Source organism: Lottia gigantea, assembly GCF_000327385.1.
Source record: "Lottia gigantea unplaced genomic scaffold LOTGIsca_2, whole genome shotgun sequence".
In the NCBI taxonomy this organism is placed as follows: Eukaryota; Metazoa; Mollusca; class Gastropoda; family Lottiidae; genus Lottia; species Lottia gigantea.
Window position 1 is genome coordinate 5,994,541 of NW_008708400.1, and position 14,553 is coordinate 6,009,093.

The 14,553-nt window shown below is 31.3% G+C and overlaps 5 protein-coding genes across 5 annotated transcripts in view; 3 read left to right on the forward strand and 2 right to left on the reverse strand.

The window, feature by feature from the left end:
- Window positions 1-1,059: 1,059 nt before the first annotated feature.
- On the forward strand, window positions 1,060-2,584 carry LOTGIDRAFT_153022 (hypothetical protein; the record flags this gene model as incomplete). The annotated part of the gene is made up of 4 exons (XM_009053506.1): window positions 1,060-1,203; window positions 1,511-1,623; window positions 2,079-2,160; window positions 2,573-2,584. 4 exons carry the CDS (start codon window positions 1,060-1,062, stop codon window positions 2,582-2,584), a joined length of 351 nt encoding a protein of 116 aa, XP_009051754.1.
- Window positions 2,585-3,259: 675 nt separating this feature from the next.
- On the forward strand, window positions 3,260-6,622 carry LOTGIDRAFT_153023 (hypothetical protein; the record flags this gene model as incomplete). Its single annotated transcript, XM_009053507.1, has 6 exons — window positions 3,260-3,268; window positions 3,868-3,984; window positions 4,580-4,681; window positions 5,491-5,583; window positions 5,952-6,107; window positions 6,575-6,622. The coding sequence occupies 6 exons, from the start codon at window positions 3,260-3,262 to the stop codon at window positions 6,620-6,622; spliced, it is 525 nt and encodes a 174-aa protein (XP_009051755.1).
- A 1,149-nt stretch (window positions 6,623-7,771) lies between these two features.
- LOTGIDRAFT_103505 (hypothetical protein) lies at window positions 7,772-10,599 on the reverse strand (the record flags this gene model as incomplete). Its single annotated transcript, XM_009053508.1, has 6 exons — window positions 7,772-7,942; window positions 8,253-8,455; window positions 8,729-8,833; window positions 9,142-9,243; window positions 9,940-10,035; window positions 10,518-10,599. Coding segments are annotated over 6 exons (759 nt in total), but the record flags the coding sequence as incomplete, so codon positions are not given.
- A 285-nt stretch (window positions 10,600-10,884) lies between these two features.
- Window positions 10,885-11,630, reverse strand: LOTGIDRAFT_103736 (hypothetical protein; the record flags this gene model as incomplete). Its single annotated transcript, XM_009053509.1, has 2 exons — window positions 10,885-11,091; window positions 11,412-11,630. 2 exons carry the CDS (start codon window positions 11,628-11,630, stop codon window positions 10,885-10,887), a joined length of 426 nt encoding a protein of 141 aa, XP_009051757.1.
- A 1,523-nt stretch (window positions 11,631-13,153) lies between these two features.
- Window positions 13,154-14,553, forward strand: part of LOTGIDRAFT_228434 (hypothetical protein) — a gene marked incomplete at both ends in the record, with an annotated part of 9,137 nt that continues 7,737 nt past the window's right edge. Inside the window, one exon of the mRNA XM_009053510.1 lies at window positions 13,154-14,528. Within this exon, the coding sequence (XP_009051758.1) occupies window positions 13,154-14,528 (1,375 nt within the window). The remainder of the gene's footprint in view (window positions 14,529-14,553) is intronic.

Consider the following 14,553-nt stretch of genomic DNA (forward strand, 5'->3'; position numbering starts at 1 on the left):
TTGAATGATCAATATGGTGAACAAAATGCCACCATGTTATTATACTTTTGTTTGATATAAGATACTTCTTAACACTACCTAACACGTGATAAAAAGCTATTTTATAGTTTTTATACGCCCACATGGAAATGTGGACGTATACCTTATTGCCGTCGCCAGTCAGTAAAGACTTTGTTATCATTTTTGACAGCTGTTACAGCTGATGGTGGGAGTCTGTTACTTTGCCTCGCAAGCTATTTTTATACAACATTGTAAACGTAACAAATGAAACTGATCCGTCTCAGTTGAAGGGTGAGAACTAACTTTTGAAATTCAGACCACAGTTACTTTAAACAACCTGAACAAGTGCCGTATCAAATACGTAATATTATATTTTGTGGATATCATGAAAATTTTGACATTTCAAATAAAATTTCAATATTTTTGCCAAACTTGGCGCAATAAAAGTAATCATGCTTTGAAACATACTTACATTCTATTTAGAGCTCTATTCGTTGATGTTATGGACTCACTCCACTAAAACATTTTATGCAAATGATTGTAGAAATCTTCTTTCTCTCTCCCTTTTGGGGTTTTTGCCTGCCTCTTTTTGAGTAAAATTTGGTCTAGATTTGGAATTTGATGCCTGAAATTGCATTATCTTTCAGATTTGGTGAGATGATGAGAGACTTAAAGGCGGAAGGCTAATTCTAAAAATAGTCGTTTTGTGAAGTGCCAAACTCTAGCGGATGAATATAACCGGTAGTAGTCTACTTTCAATTTTAGTAGCTCAAAATTTTCATGGTCATCATATAATGACTTTTTTAGGAGACATTGAGAATTGGTCAGGCTTTCATTCGACATGTTGGAAAGCTTTCAACGAGATTTCTGGAAAAAGTTATAGAAGGTTGAATTTCGTGTTTTAACATGGGAAGAGATGGCAAATGAATTAGTGGAGTGAGTCCTGTTTGTCAAAAATTATCTCCCTTGATTTGCTCTCTACTCTTGAGAGCGAAAAGGTATAACAAGATCAGTTTACCAACTTAATCAATTTATGTTCTTCTTTTTATTTAAGATAATATGTCGCTGCTACGACCAAATCTAGTACCAGATCATTTACAAAATGTTGTCTCTGTCTTAAAAGATCACGGTTTTTCTACTGTCACCGAATTTTTAATTCATGATGAGGAAGAAATCTTGAAGAAAATATATGAGAAAGTGAAAGTAAACTATCAAGAAATCAATCAACCTCTTATTAAAAAAAAAGTAGGGCAGCCAATATATCATATCGTTATTCATTCTAAGATTATCAGTACTGTTTTGAAGACTTAATTCAAATTCACTTGAATTAAAATGATCAAAATCCGATATTCCAACGATCTTGCTCAGACAATAATTTTATTCTAGATAGGCGAGCCATGCATGCTCATTTGGTAAAAGCATGTTTGCAGTATGCCTTTCTAATTTTTGTTGTATCCACAATCTACTACTATCAATTTTAATCAAAATATACATTGCCTTATATTAATAGGACTTGATTTGTTTAAAGAAAGAACTTCATAAGAAGTTTTCTGCCACAGTTGAAAATGGGTTTGATCTCTATCAGGGTTTTGAGAGGAAAATTATATCTACAGGCTCTGAAAGGTGAGTTGTTCCATGGCAAAGTGCACGTCTAAAAGGAATACTACCTCTTAGAATGCACAAAATAATTAGATTTTCAAACAAAAGATAATATACCGATAAGAGTATATGATAATCAGTGGACTTAGCTGGTGTCATAACTATAAGCCCCCAACAGAATCTCAGTATAATCAGATAAATCCATTGAACTTAATTTTAAGATTTTTGGATAATTGCTTAGTTTTATGGTACTTTGGTACATACTAGGAACATCTATTTAAGGAAACATTTTAAAATCATTCTTAGCTTTCCATGTCTCTTTGCTGTATACTATTTTTAAGATGATTTCTTATTCAACATTTGTGTCTTAGGTAGTAAAGCAAAGTCAAGGTCAGTTTCTAGGAACATTAGGTGAGGCAGGCCAGCCCGCCTCCCCACTATAGAAACACTACTGAACAAGGTATGTTAATATATTCAAGGTTAGATGAATTATTAGAAGGTGGAATACAGGAAGGGGAGTTAACTGAGATTTGTGGAGGGATTGCTACTGGTAAAACTCAGGTCAGTAAATCTTTTATATGATAGTTTCACAGAAACTTTTGACTAGTGCTAAATTTGTAATGGTAAATGGGAGGCTATCCATGTCATGAAATGCAGAATAAGAAAAACTGTAATTTTTAGAACCGTAAGGTGCATTGTTTTTAATCGAATCTTCAGCCTATTTCCTTTTAGGTACTTTATTATGTTTGTTTGTTGTTTGTTGATTTAATATTGTTTGTTCAAACAATTGGCTAATTTTTCTTAATCAATTGAAAAACTTGCTTGTTCACTATCAGTATAATAATCCAACTCCGATATTCAAGTGATGAAAAATTCATTTGAAAAACTTTAGGAAATGAAATTTGATTATCCAATGTCATTCTGGTACATGGTTAGATTTTTTCAAATTGTTTTATTGTTCATTATGTTGTAGGGTTGGACGTAGATTTAATATAGAACTCATACAGTTCGATTTTCATAAACTTTATTATAACAATCAGAGAATAAAATAACATATTACAACTATGCTAATTCTTAAAAATACAAACTTACTATATCTAATGTCACTTTAATCGTACATGCTTAATATAAATAATTAAATATTAAATATACAGTAACAATATAAAAATACATATCCAGAAGTTGGGGTTTAAGATACGATGAAATATCATAACTTAGAAGAACCAATTAATTACTACACTACTTTTGCTATGATAACAATTGCCACAGCTGAACTTAAATATGTGCACAATGGAACTACATGCAATAATTTTGAAAATTAAAGATGGCTGTCATACACTTTGCTTATATAAAACTAACACCAAACTTGCAAACACTTACAAAAGCAGAATTTAAAACATGAAATACAACATACCTTTAATACAGACTGATTTAATTCCTAACTATACTAAATCCATATATCTATAAACAATCCATTAAATATGAATGGCAAAACTGAAACTTGGAGATACAAGTTCCCTCCAAAACTTTATGAAATCTAAAAGCACTGAAACAGTCCTTTCACTTTGAAAACTTAGGACTTAATGAATAAAAAGATAGGAAAAAGTAAGAATGATCAGGGTTATAAGATCACATTAGTGAGTTGAACAAAAGCTCACCAATGGATAAGGTATAGAGAAGATAGAACAGGGTGAACAGATTTATTTTGATTGGTAGTATTTGTGACTATGTGTTCATAGTGTACTTTTGAAAAACATTACAAAAAAAATGAGGGATCTTTAACGTGCACAGCCTGTAGCACACGAGGCCTCGGTTTATTGTCCCATCCGAACGACTAGACGCTTGTTCCATGTGAAAAACATTACAACACATAAATATATGTACACTATACAGATACATTTTTTACCCCTTGTGGCATTTAGAACAATTTTTGTGCAAGTAATCTAAATAACCATAATTATCCTGCAATGATTGAAAGGGGCATTATAGTTTTGTAGTTTAATTTTGCTAAACTTTATGAACACCATGGTATACACTAAAATCTAGAGCCTTCAAATCAACAGGTGTCCAGAATTATCAGACTCGTCATTTTAAGTTTGGGAATTTTTTTGAAGGAATTATGCTATTGTCGTACATTTCTAATACTTCTGAAGACTATTTACATATTTTCAAGACTCAAATCAACCTTCCAAAATGGCGCACCAGTCCCTTCAAACATATTGAAGCTGAGCTGATTTGCACCAATCTATATGAAAACATTTCTTATAGTTTTGTATGAGTTGTGTATGTACAGCCTTAAAGAATGGATACAGTGTGTATTATATAGATACATCATGTAGCTTTAGTGCATCCAGAATACATGAATTACTAGGTAAACAGTGTGAGGTAAGATACCTTTCGTCACTCTACATCTGGGGTTGTCAACTCACCATTCAAGACTTAGGCAATGTGTGCTTCAGGATGTGCATGTAAAAGATCTCTTGACAATTTGAAATCAAACAAGATAGGCTAATGCTGCTATCCCCACAGAATTTCACTCATTGCATACTGTACGGCATAGTCTGTCCTCACTAGCCAAAACAGGCATGTAAAACTCAATTTCATCATTTTAAGTATTTATAAGTTAGTATTTATCTAATGTTCACTAGCAGATAAATTTAACTTGGCACTCTCAGTTTCATTTAAATAATGGAAAAATGTAGATGCCACAGAATTTACAAATATGCATGAAAATTACAACTCATTAACTACTCAAAACTTTGCAGTGGAATAACTCAGTCAGTAGTGTGTTGGATTGCCATCTTTTAGTTCTAGGTGATTAGATGCAGTGGGATTGAATCCTCATCAAGGTATGAAAAATTCAGATGCCACGGCCAGTAATTCTGAAAGTTAAATGTCAACCACTATCAAATCTTGTTATTGTGTTTTAGATTTATTAGTGAATTATGATTAAAAATAAGGTTGTTTTTTGTATTTTCAGAATATAGAAAGTTTGTTATCTTCTATCCAACATAAAGTTTGTTCTGATATATTTGAAATATTTGAATTTTTAGAAGAAATTATCACATTACTTCAAACTAAGGTATATTGTAAATCTGATATATGAATCATTTCTAGGATGTACTATGTTTTTAACTTCTAACACTATTTCTAATCCTAGCACTTAGATTCTTTTAGTTGGTTTAATGAAACATGGAAGAAATATTGAATTATTTATCTATGCGCTTGATAAAGATTCCTGTATGTGAATTGAAACGTTGCAGAAATTAAAGAAAGTATATCCATAATAGTGTTCTTATGTATTAAAATATCGAATATTTTAGATGTGGTGAATAGACATATTTGAATCTATGTGATGCCATATTAAATGAATTACCTCTACTGATTATTAATATTAAAATAAAGGTTTGAAAATTATAATCAGTATGGAACATTAACAACATCTTTAATTGTGAATACATGTACATGTCTAACTGTACTATCTAACTCTACTTTCTGGTCCAGAACATTTGTGTCCGTATCGACTTTTCAGAAAGAAGACAGTAAAAAACGAAAACTGATAATAGTAGACTGTATAGCTAGTGTTATTTATCCTATATTAGGAGGCAATCAAATTGATGGTAAACTTTCATATTTTTGTATTAAAAATTTTCCAAAATAGTAGAATTATTCATTTTGCCAGGAGCTTTAACTGAATTACAGGCATCTATATCACTTTCTAAAATAAAGATCCAAACTTGTGTGTCGTAAATTAAAAAAAACTAGCATTAGAATATGTATACACTTTCATAGCTGGCGTACATATATGTAGATTTAGTCTGATTTTGTTTTTTCAAACCCATTCCCATATCCATACTATTCCTTCTGGAAATATTGTCTTATCCCTTATAGAAAGTCACTGTCTCTTCTGTAGGATATGGTTTACTAGTCAAGTTAGGACAGAAGTTGAAATATTTAGCTGTTCAATATTCTACAACTGTTTTGGTAAGTTCTGCTTTAAATATATGATACTCTCCGTATGGCATAGATCACAATGAGAGACCCTGGATTTCATCATGACAATACATAGAGTACTTCTCATTGTACAGTGAAACCCTTTTAAATTGGAATCACCTCAAAACTGGCATATTTGAGGTTAAAGCACTATATAATCTGTAGAAGAAACATGCTTAAGCTAAACTTATTGATGAATTTTGAATGAATGAAGATTTTCATTGCTGCAAAAAAAGGCCTGTGTGCTACAGGCTATGATTGTTATAATTTATGTCTCTCAAAAGTTGAAAAGTAGGACATTTCATGCTATTGAATAAGCATTACTAAAGCAATGTTAAATCACATTGTTATTTTTGTAGATAACTAATAATGTGGTATATACTGAAGGTAGTAATGCTGTGCCTAGTTTAGGACGAGCCTGGTCTCATATACCACACACTAGAATAATGATAGAATTAAATCAACAGTCAAACTCTTTAGAGAGAAAAATAGTTCTGATCAAAAGTTCCATGCAGGTTGGTAACAAGTTAGAGTCAAGCAAATTATGCTCATCTGTGTACGATTGATAACATGAAGATGATCAGTCTACTATAATCTTTAGGTAGTGTACCGTACATGGATAGGCATGAATATCTTTACTGATTTATACCAGTTAAGTTTGTTCTTTGTTGATATTATTGATACCTACAGAATGAAATGTGGTTCAAGATATTTTTTGAAGAAAAGTTCATAGAAATATTAGTTTTTGTGGATAGTTAACTATAGCTTTCACCACTTTTCTTGGATTATTCCAATAATAAGACAGCAATCTATGAAATATACAACTGGAGATATTACCTTGATCAGCTTAGATGAAAAATGGTTCATAGCATTGAACATACTACTTTTGACCAAAAATATAACTTAATATTATAGTAAGTCCTATAGAACTTGTTGCTGTTTATCACATAAAATAATATGAATATTTTTCTGTATATTTCAGGCAGTACCTCAAGAATGTGTGTATTTTATACAGGAAGGTGTGGGTTAATAAAACAAAATCGAATTCAAGTGTTTTGTTTGTTTCCATTATTTTTTTTACATATTATAACCAAATTTGGTTCATAAAACTATAAAACAATGATAATTCTGCTGAGATGAATAAATAACAAAGGAAGATAAACTTGACAATGTAAACAAAAACCATTGTAGGATTTAGTCAGAACTCCAGTTTTTATGAACACACTCCCTCTCACATTTCCTTTGTAATTAGTGTGGCTTGATGTACAAAATTATCTTAGGCAATGATGACCCAAAAATACTAGTATTTTGCATGAAGGACATTGATGTGGACAATTGTTACAGTCTTTACAGAAAACAGACACATTGATACAAACAATATACATCCACCTTGATCAATATTGGCGTATACAAAATGCAGGGGATGCTTTCTGATGCAGGTCATAAAATGTTCATTTCTCCAAAATTGAATGCAGTAAAAACAGTATTAAAATATTAAATATGGTTTATTTTCAATTAAAGATTTATTTACAAGTAGTAATAATCATAACATAAATCACCCTGAGAATATTCTAAGATATACATAAATTTGGATACTAGTAAGTCTGAAAGGCACAAAAATCAACTGAATATCTTAATAATATTATTATTGCATTCTGTGTATAAGAAATGCATCAAAATCAATAATGAAAAATCCTGAACAATATTTTTTCAGGGTTGTTAATTAGGCTCATAAATAAGTATGGTTTCGATTTATTCTATAAGTCATTAAAAAAAATTTCAATGGATATTCGTGACTATTTTTGTATTTAAATCATGAAAATAAATTTCTAATGCATATTCATGAATTTTTAATAAAATATGTAAATCATTGCCATATTTTAATGAATATCATGGACTTCTTTCTAAAATATGTAAAGCATTAATGCAATTATCTAATGATTAATTACAACTAATTCTATAATATGTAAATCATAAACAATAATTTCTAATGAATAATCATACTCTTTTTCTATTGTATGTAAGGCATTAACAAATTTTTTTTTAATACAAAGTGGATATTTTTGAATAGTGACTGCTTCATTACAAATTCACTATTGCACACCTTTTGGAGAATGTGTTAATAATCATAATGTATAACATAACTTAAAGTTGTTGTATTGTATGAATTTGAAGTTGACTATAATTGTATATGTCCTACACTATAGATGTTATTCTTACAAGTATTGTTATAATTATTGATGCGTTCAGGTGTTATTGATATACTACCATTCTCTGTTATATTTAAATAACACTGTGTAATATGTTTTAATGTTTCTGTTAAATCAGGTAGCTTGATATACTCTTCAATCTGAAAATCAAACAAGACATTTTTTTTTATGGAAAATGGATACAAGACAGGCTAGTCTTTAATTAAGAAGCAATAAACTACCTGCAATTACATTTTTTGTTTTGAATGGACCCCAAAATGAGAACAAATGAAAAATAAAATTTGACCCAACAATTCATATGTATGAGAATTTTATATGCAAAACTTATGATCCATTATAAACTCAGATTATTGTGTTAATAACACAGTTATCATTGCATTAAAATTCCCTATATTTGCGATTTAAACTAGTTAATGGGAAGATCAAACAAAATAACAGAAAATATCTTACATTCATCCATGTACATTGAGCTATTTCTTGTTGACAGGGGTTAATTTTACCCCCAATTGGTTTCAACAAACAGACAAAATATATATCCGAGCAATCAAATCTATATTGATGTTGATGTCGAAAACACAATAGGGATACAAACTCAGTTTTAATACCAGTTTCTTCAAATACTTCTCTGACACCTGTGTCTGCTAAGTCTTCTCCTGGAGAAACAAAAATGTTCTATTGAAATGTTACAGTAATGTGGACTCCATATAATAATCATCGCTGATGATGATTAACAAATTCTTCACATTTCCAGATGAGTAAGCATGTCGTGCCTCTCACTACTGGGGTATAACAAAAATCTTACAGCTATTACGTTAACAAAATACCTAATGAACAATTTTATTATCTATACATATATTAGGACCCTTTCATGTGAAATGTTTCTGATGATTTGGTTGATCAAAGTTACATTAAGATAAACAACTAACCTGGGTCAGCATGGCCACCAGGTAACTTCCATAGTCTTCTATCAGCATATTTTTCTTGTATAACCAGTAATTCATTATTATCATTGACCACAAACCCTCCTACACCTGAAATTATCATTATTATGAAATAATGATATTACTTATCAATGTAAAAAGATATTATGAGCTATTTAGACTCTATGAAATGGATGCTATGCAGAATGTATCCAAATTCTGCCTGTTCCAATTCAGCCGTCAATTGAAAGGTATGAAAGTAGATATGTCACATTCGATATTTTCCCATCTTTTTCTTTTTCGACCATTTTGAATTATGCCTGCTTACTATTTTTTTCTTGTTTTATCAAAATGATTCCATAAATTCCACGCTAAACTCACCAATGGAGCAACCCCTACATGTTATTAAAAACAATTACCTATATACTGATTGGCATAGTGTGGTAAACCATTAGGCTCTGTATCACTGATCCATTTAGTCAACATAACGTAACCTGGCTGGGCATGGTGATATTCAAAATCTAACTAAAAATCATGTAAGGCAAATCATTCAGTTGTCAAATCTCTAATACATCTTTCAATACAGAAAATAAAACTGTTATGTTATGATATGGAATGAATATGGGACAAATTCTGACTGGATACCGTATAATAAGTAAATAAGCCTCTGTACCTAGACTACTGGGCCTGTTAGATTATATATAATTAAATACTAATTATGGAGTTCATAATATCAAAACATTGTCATTAATCTTGCTCAATACAAAGCTTAATTAATGAATTTGGCCATGATTTGGTATATTTATTACAAATTTTACTAATATTTATGAGGGATATTTCATACTATGATATCATATACTCTTAACATTTTAAAGATGGGTTCCCTTATTTTCATTAGAAAAATTCCAGTTTGTCTCATATGTCCATAATTAATTCATAATTAGCTTAATTAGAAAAGAATTACCAGCAGAATTCCAATGAGTGACCGATCAAGAAAGTCTTTTTATGTTTTGTTTATCCAGACTGTACATACATGGACATTAATAATTGGTTAAAACTCTTTATTATATGCAATAAGAACATAATGATATGATTAAGAATACATGATAATTAATTTGAAACACCAATTAAACAAATAGTTGGCTTAATTTGACACTAAAAAATAAGGAAACCCATCTTTAATGTAAATTAATGGATATTACAACACTTATGTTAACTTACCTCAATTAATGAAGGAATTAAAGCCGAGTTTTGTTTTTTTACTTGAAACCAAATTCCTCTAATCTTCTCACCTTTCCATTTCAAAAGTGACTCTAAAGAATACAAAGAATTTTTACATTTTCTTCTCCAAAAGTAATATGAAAAGGGGACATTTGCAGTATGTAGTAGACTACAGACAAAGATTCTGTCCCATGCCATAAGAATGACTTTTCTAAAATGACCATGAATTAATAATTATGACTACAATGACAATATATTTAATTTCCCTCGAAACCTGGACCATTCTTACATCAAACAACCTGTTTTAATTCATTGTTTTGTCAATACTCATTATATCCCGGATACGGGTTTGGATATAGTCTTGAGAAAGTTTGATAAATGGAGGCATGGTTTGAACACAATGAGTAAATGCTTAAAGGCTAGTAATTTAGATCAAATTAAAGTGATTGCCAAATTGTGTCACATCACAAACCTTTTTGTTAAATAAAAAAATCTAAACAAGCAGAATATGTATTAACTGAAAGGAAAGAAAAATCCTTCAAAAGTTTCTAAATAAAATAAATGTTACTTTTACCTTTAAGTTGCTCTACAAATAGTGGAATATCTTCCAGGTTTTGTTCTTCAGATTTTATAGTCACTCCATTATACCTGTTAATATTTAATTAAAGGATAAAAAAAATGTGAAAGAATTACAGGTATAATTGTCTATAACAAAACAGAAGGTTGTGGTTGTATAAATATCAGCATTCTCAGATATTATAGCCCAATTTCAGTTCATCCATTGCACAGTTCACAATGAAATCTGACATGCCAAATGATATACATCATAAAACTAGCATTTTCATGATCATTTTTGAGAACTCTTAATTTATACTTTACCTGTCTTTATGAATCTTTATTTCAGCAGCCATTTTTAGTTTTCAACAAAATATATTAATCATTTAGTCCAGCCCTTCTCTTTCATGAAAAGCCGATTTCAATTCTCTTTTCTTCTGATTTTTACTTTTAGTTGATGCTCTCTGTTTGTTATTCTCAGCCTTTTTCAAAGCAAAATAACTGTTTTCACCATTATACAAATAATCTAATTTTTCTTTTAATCTTTGCCTTGCGAATACACGGTTTTCGTTTTGGAGTCTACTATCTTGGCACTAAAATGAAAAAAATTATAAAATTCGTAACTGGAAATCAAGATCTACTTATATTCATGAATTCTGATAATTTAGAGGAAATAAAGTAATAATTTCACCAATAAGTTGTTAAAAATTGAGAAATAACCATAAATAGAAAATTGAAACCTAATTTTACTTTTACAATCTAAAGACAATCCGTAAAACATGGTAGGTGCCTTAAGATTAGTAAAAAAGCTTTCACTCAAGGCAACTCCATATAGACCAATAATAGTCTACTTCTTACACTTATCAGGTATATCAATAAATACAATACCGTACTAAAATACTAATTTACTCACCGATATGACTATTCCAGTTGGTTTATGCTTTAAAACAACATTACTATTAGTTTTGTTTATTTTCTGTCCACCTGAACCACTTCCTCTCACAAAACTTTCCTCCAAATCAGATTCCAATAACTCTGGAAATTTGTAGTTTTTCTTGGATATAAGCCGAGTAGAATTGTTAATGTTAACAAGTGTAGTTGGTTTGGTAAGCTGAACTAAGCTTCTTAGCATTGCTCAGCAACTCTATTATGATAAACAATTACATCTTCATTTCCTTACTAAGTTTCTTTCCATGATTGAAGGCTACAAGTAATGTCTACAAGGGACAAATTCTTCAATAATTGGCTATTTGTAGATGGAGTGACTTTTTATAATAAGAATTCATCAAGATTGAATATCTTAAAGTCTTTAAGTACATTCTACATCTAGTGCGTGTAGTGCATCGGTGCGCATTATATTCGCCTATATACAATTACCGATCATCTGAACAAATAACCGTTTCCTGATGTCCATATGAAACCAGTTAAGCCCTAAAAAACTAAGGTACTAGGATTTATAATAAAACCAGAAGTGCTATATAAATGTGATATGATAATGTCAATTAATTAAAGACATTATTGTATTATATTCAAAATGTTTACCTAACACCGATGCTTGAAAGATTGCTTGCGTTTCACCTTACAAACGGCAGATAATTTGTACCGGAAATTGAATGTAGTGTATGACGCGCGTATCCGGTTTAATTTTTGTTTGTCAACAAATAAAACATTTTTCTTCTGTTTTGACCATTTTACAGTAATTATAGTAATTTGTAAGTTGCGTCTTCAGTCTAATGCTAATTTGCAATCACAGAAGAACAATATATCGTAATAGAAAGCCTAGTAAACTTTATGATACTGCAAGAAAATTTATCACTGTCACTTCCGTGCGCCGAATATGACGCATGTTGATACAGGAATTTAACTCTTCTGTGGTATATTAATCACTCTCAATTGTAAGAATGTATGATCATCTTTGTGAGGGTTGACAACTGATATAAATGTAAATTTTTCATCCTCATTTTGGCTTAACACTTGACTTCCTGAATTCCCAATCAAGCTTATAAGTTATATCTTTAAGATTATTTATTGTGACACTGACAGCTGTCAGTTACTCATTCTGTGAATGAAAAACAGCATTCTGAGATATTTTTTCTTTGGAACAGTGGTGTTACTCTGTGTTACAAATTAAAAAATTGATGTCAGTGATGTCGGATGACGGATAGTCTAAAATCAGCTGATCCTCAACTTCTAAAACAAGCATTATAAATTTCTTTCAAGCATTACTATGATTAGGCCTAGTTTGATTTACTAGCAATTGAATTCTTTATATATATCAGGACTGTCTATATCTTGTAACAAAGAACACAAGGCGTATATTATGGCATTACGATACTCACTTCTTTAATGATTAAAGTTTTCAACACAAGAATTTTCAAAGGTTATTTTCATCTTGTGATGAACTTGTTTTAAAATGTGAAAGACGTGATACCATGTTATATTCGTAGTGTTTAAAAATATCTGTCGCTCTCACCTCTAAATTGCCATTGTGGGTACTGAATTGCAGATGAACCCAATGTCAGTTTTTTCTTTGAAGATGATGGATTGAACTGTACCCAGTAATATAAATTATTAAATGGCTGTGTGCATTTGAAATAGCTGTGATATTTCTATCTTATATTTCAGACTAAAGAGACAAATATTAGACAATGAGAAATGGATGAGGAAGAAGCAGAATTAAAAACAACTGAAGGGGCTGTTAGTGTGGCAAAGGACAAAGAAAAGCCTACTGGGGATACATCTTCAGAATTATCACCAAAAAATTCACCAAGAATTAATGGTTCTGAAGAAGATAAAGAAAGGGGAATCCCAGATGATAATGCCTCTGTCAACAAAAATTTTGATACCACAGACATGTCTCAAAACCAAGATAAAGATTATGGGGCAGTACCACTTATAGAAGACCCAAAATATAAGTCAGTAGTATTGAATCAGAATTTGCAAAATGGAGATAAAGAAGAAACTGAATCAGAAGAATCAACAATTCTTCAAGATCCTGATGGAATTACCGACAAGGAGAAAGATACCAATCCTGATATTTCAAAAGATATGTCAGGAGAAGCCAATAACCTTGTTGAAAATGTTCCCCTAGAAGAAACAGAGAAAATTGAAGATGTGTCAGTTTCCATGCCTCAGTTGAATTCCCCAGCTATTTCTCCCAGAAGTCCGATCAGGTCTAATGATGAGGATTCTGGTACTAAAGCTGGTGATAATGGACCTGCAATTGATGAAAATTTGGCCAATATTGATGATAGAGTTTATCAAAAAGAGGAAGACACCTTTCAAGATGAGCACCAACCTGGTGAATCACCCAGAGATACTTCAGTCAATTCACCGAGGACACCTTTATCTGGTGTAGCCAGTGACCAAGGTGGTTCATTTGATGCTTATTCTGATGAAGAAGATAACAGTTTGATTGCTCAACAATTAGTTAACCAGGTGATTGATAAAGCAGTGGATACTGTCAATGATCCTGATGGAACAGCTGCTTATGACTTAGACAAGTCTGGAGAAAATCATCATAATGGATCAGTTGAAGGACAATATCGTCCAGCAGATGACTTTGGTCTGGACAACCAGATTGATGGAGGCAATAATGATATTTCTGTGACTGGGAAAACCACTGATCCTGGTGATGATCCTTTCAATGATGAGCTGACTAATATATTTCTGCAAAGGGGGAGAGGAAATGGTGAGGAATCTGATGGAGATGACAGTCAGCAACAAGTAGTGCAACCAGATGATGCAGATGGTAGTCGTATATCAGTTCCAGCTCAGCAGGATGACGATAATGATACTCACCAGCATCTTAACAAGAACCCCACAAACCAGTTTGAAGATGTCAGTGATATAGAATCCTTTCAACAAGAAGCAACTGGTAATAATGAAAATATCCCTGAAGAAACTGGCAGAACTGAACCTTCAGCTCAAGGTGAAACACAAACAAATGGTATGTTTAGCTCTCCAGAAGATGGCGCTCTATTGACGGAAGAAGATGATATGAAAGATTCACAAATTACTGATGTTCTGGGTACGGAGGGCAACTCACTTGTACA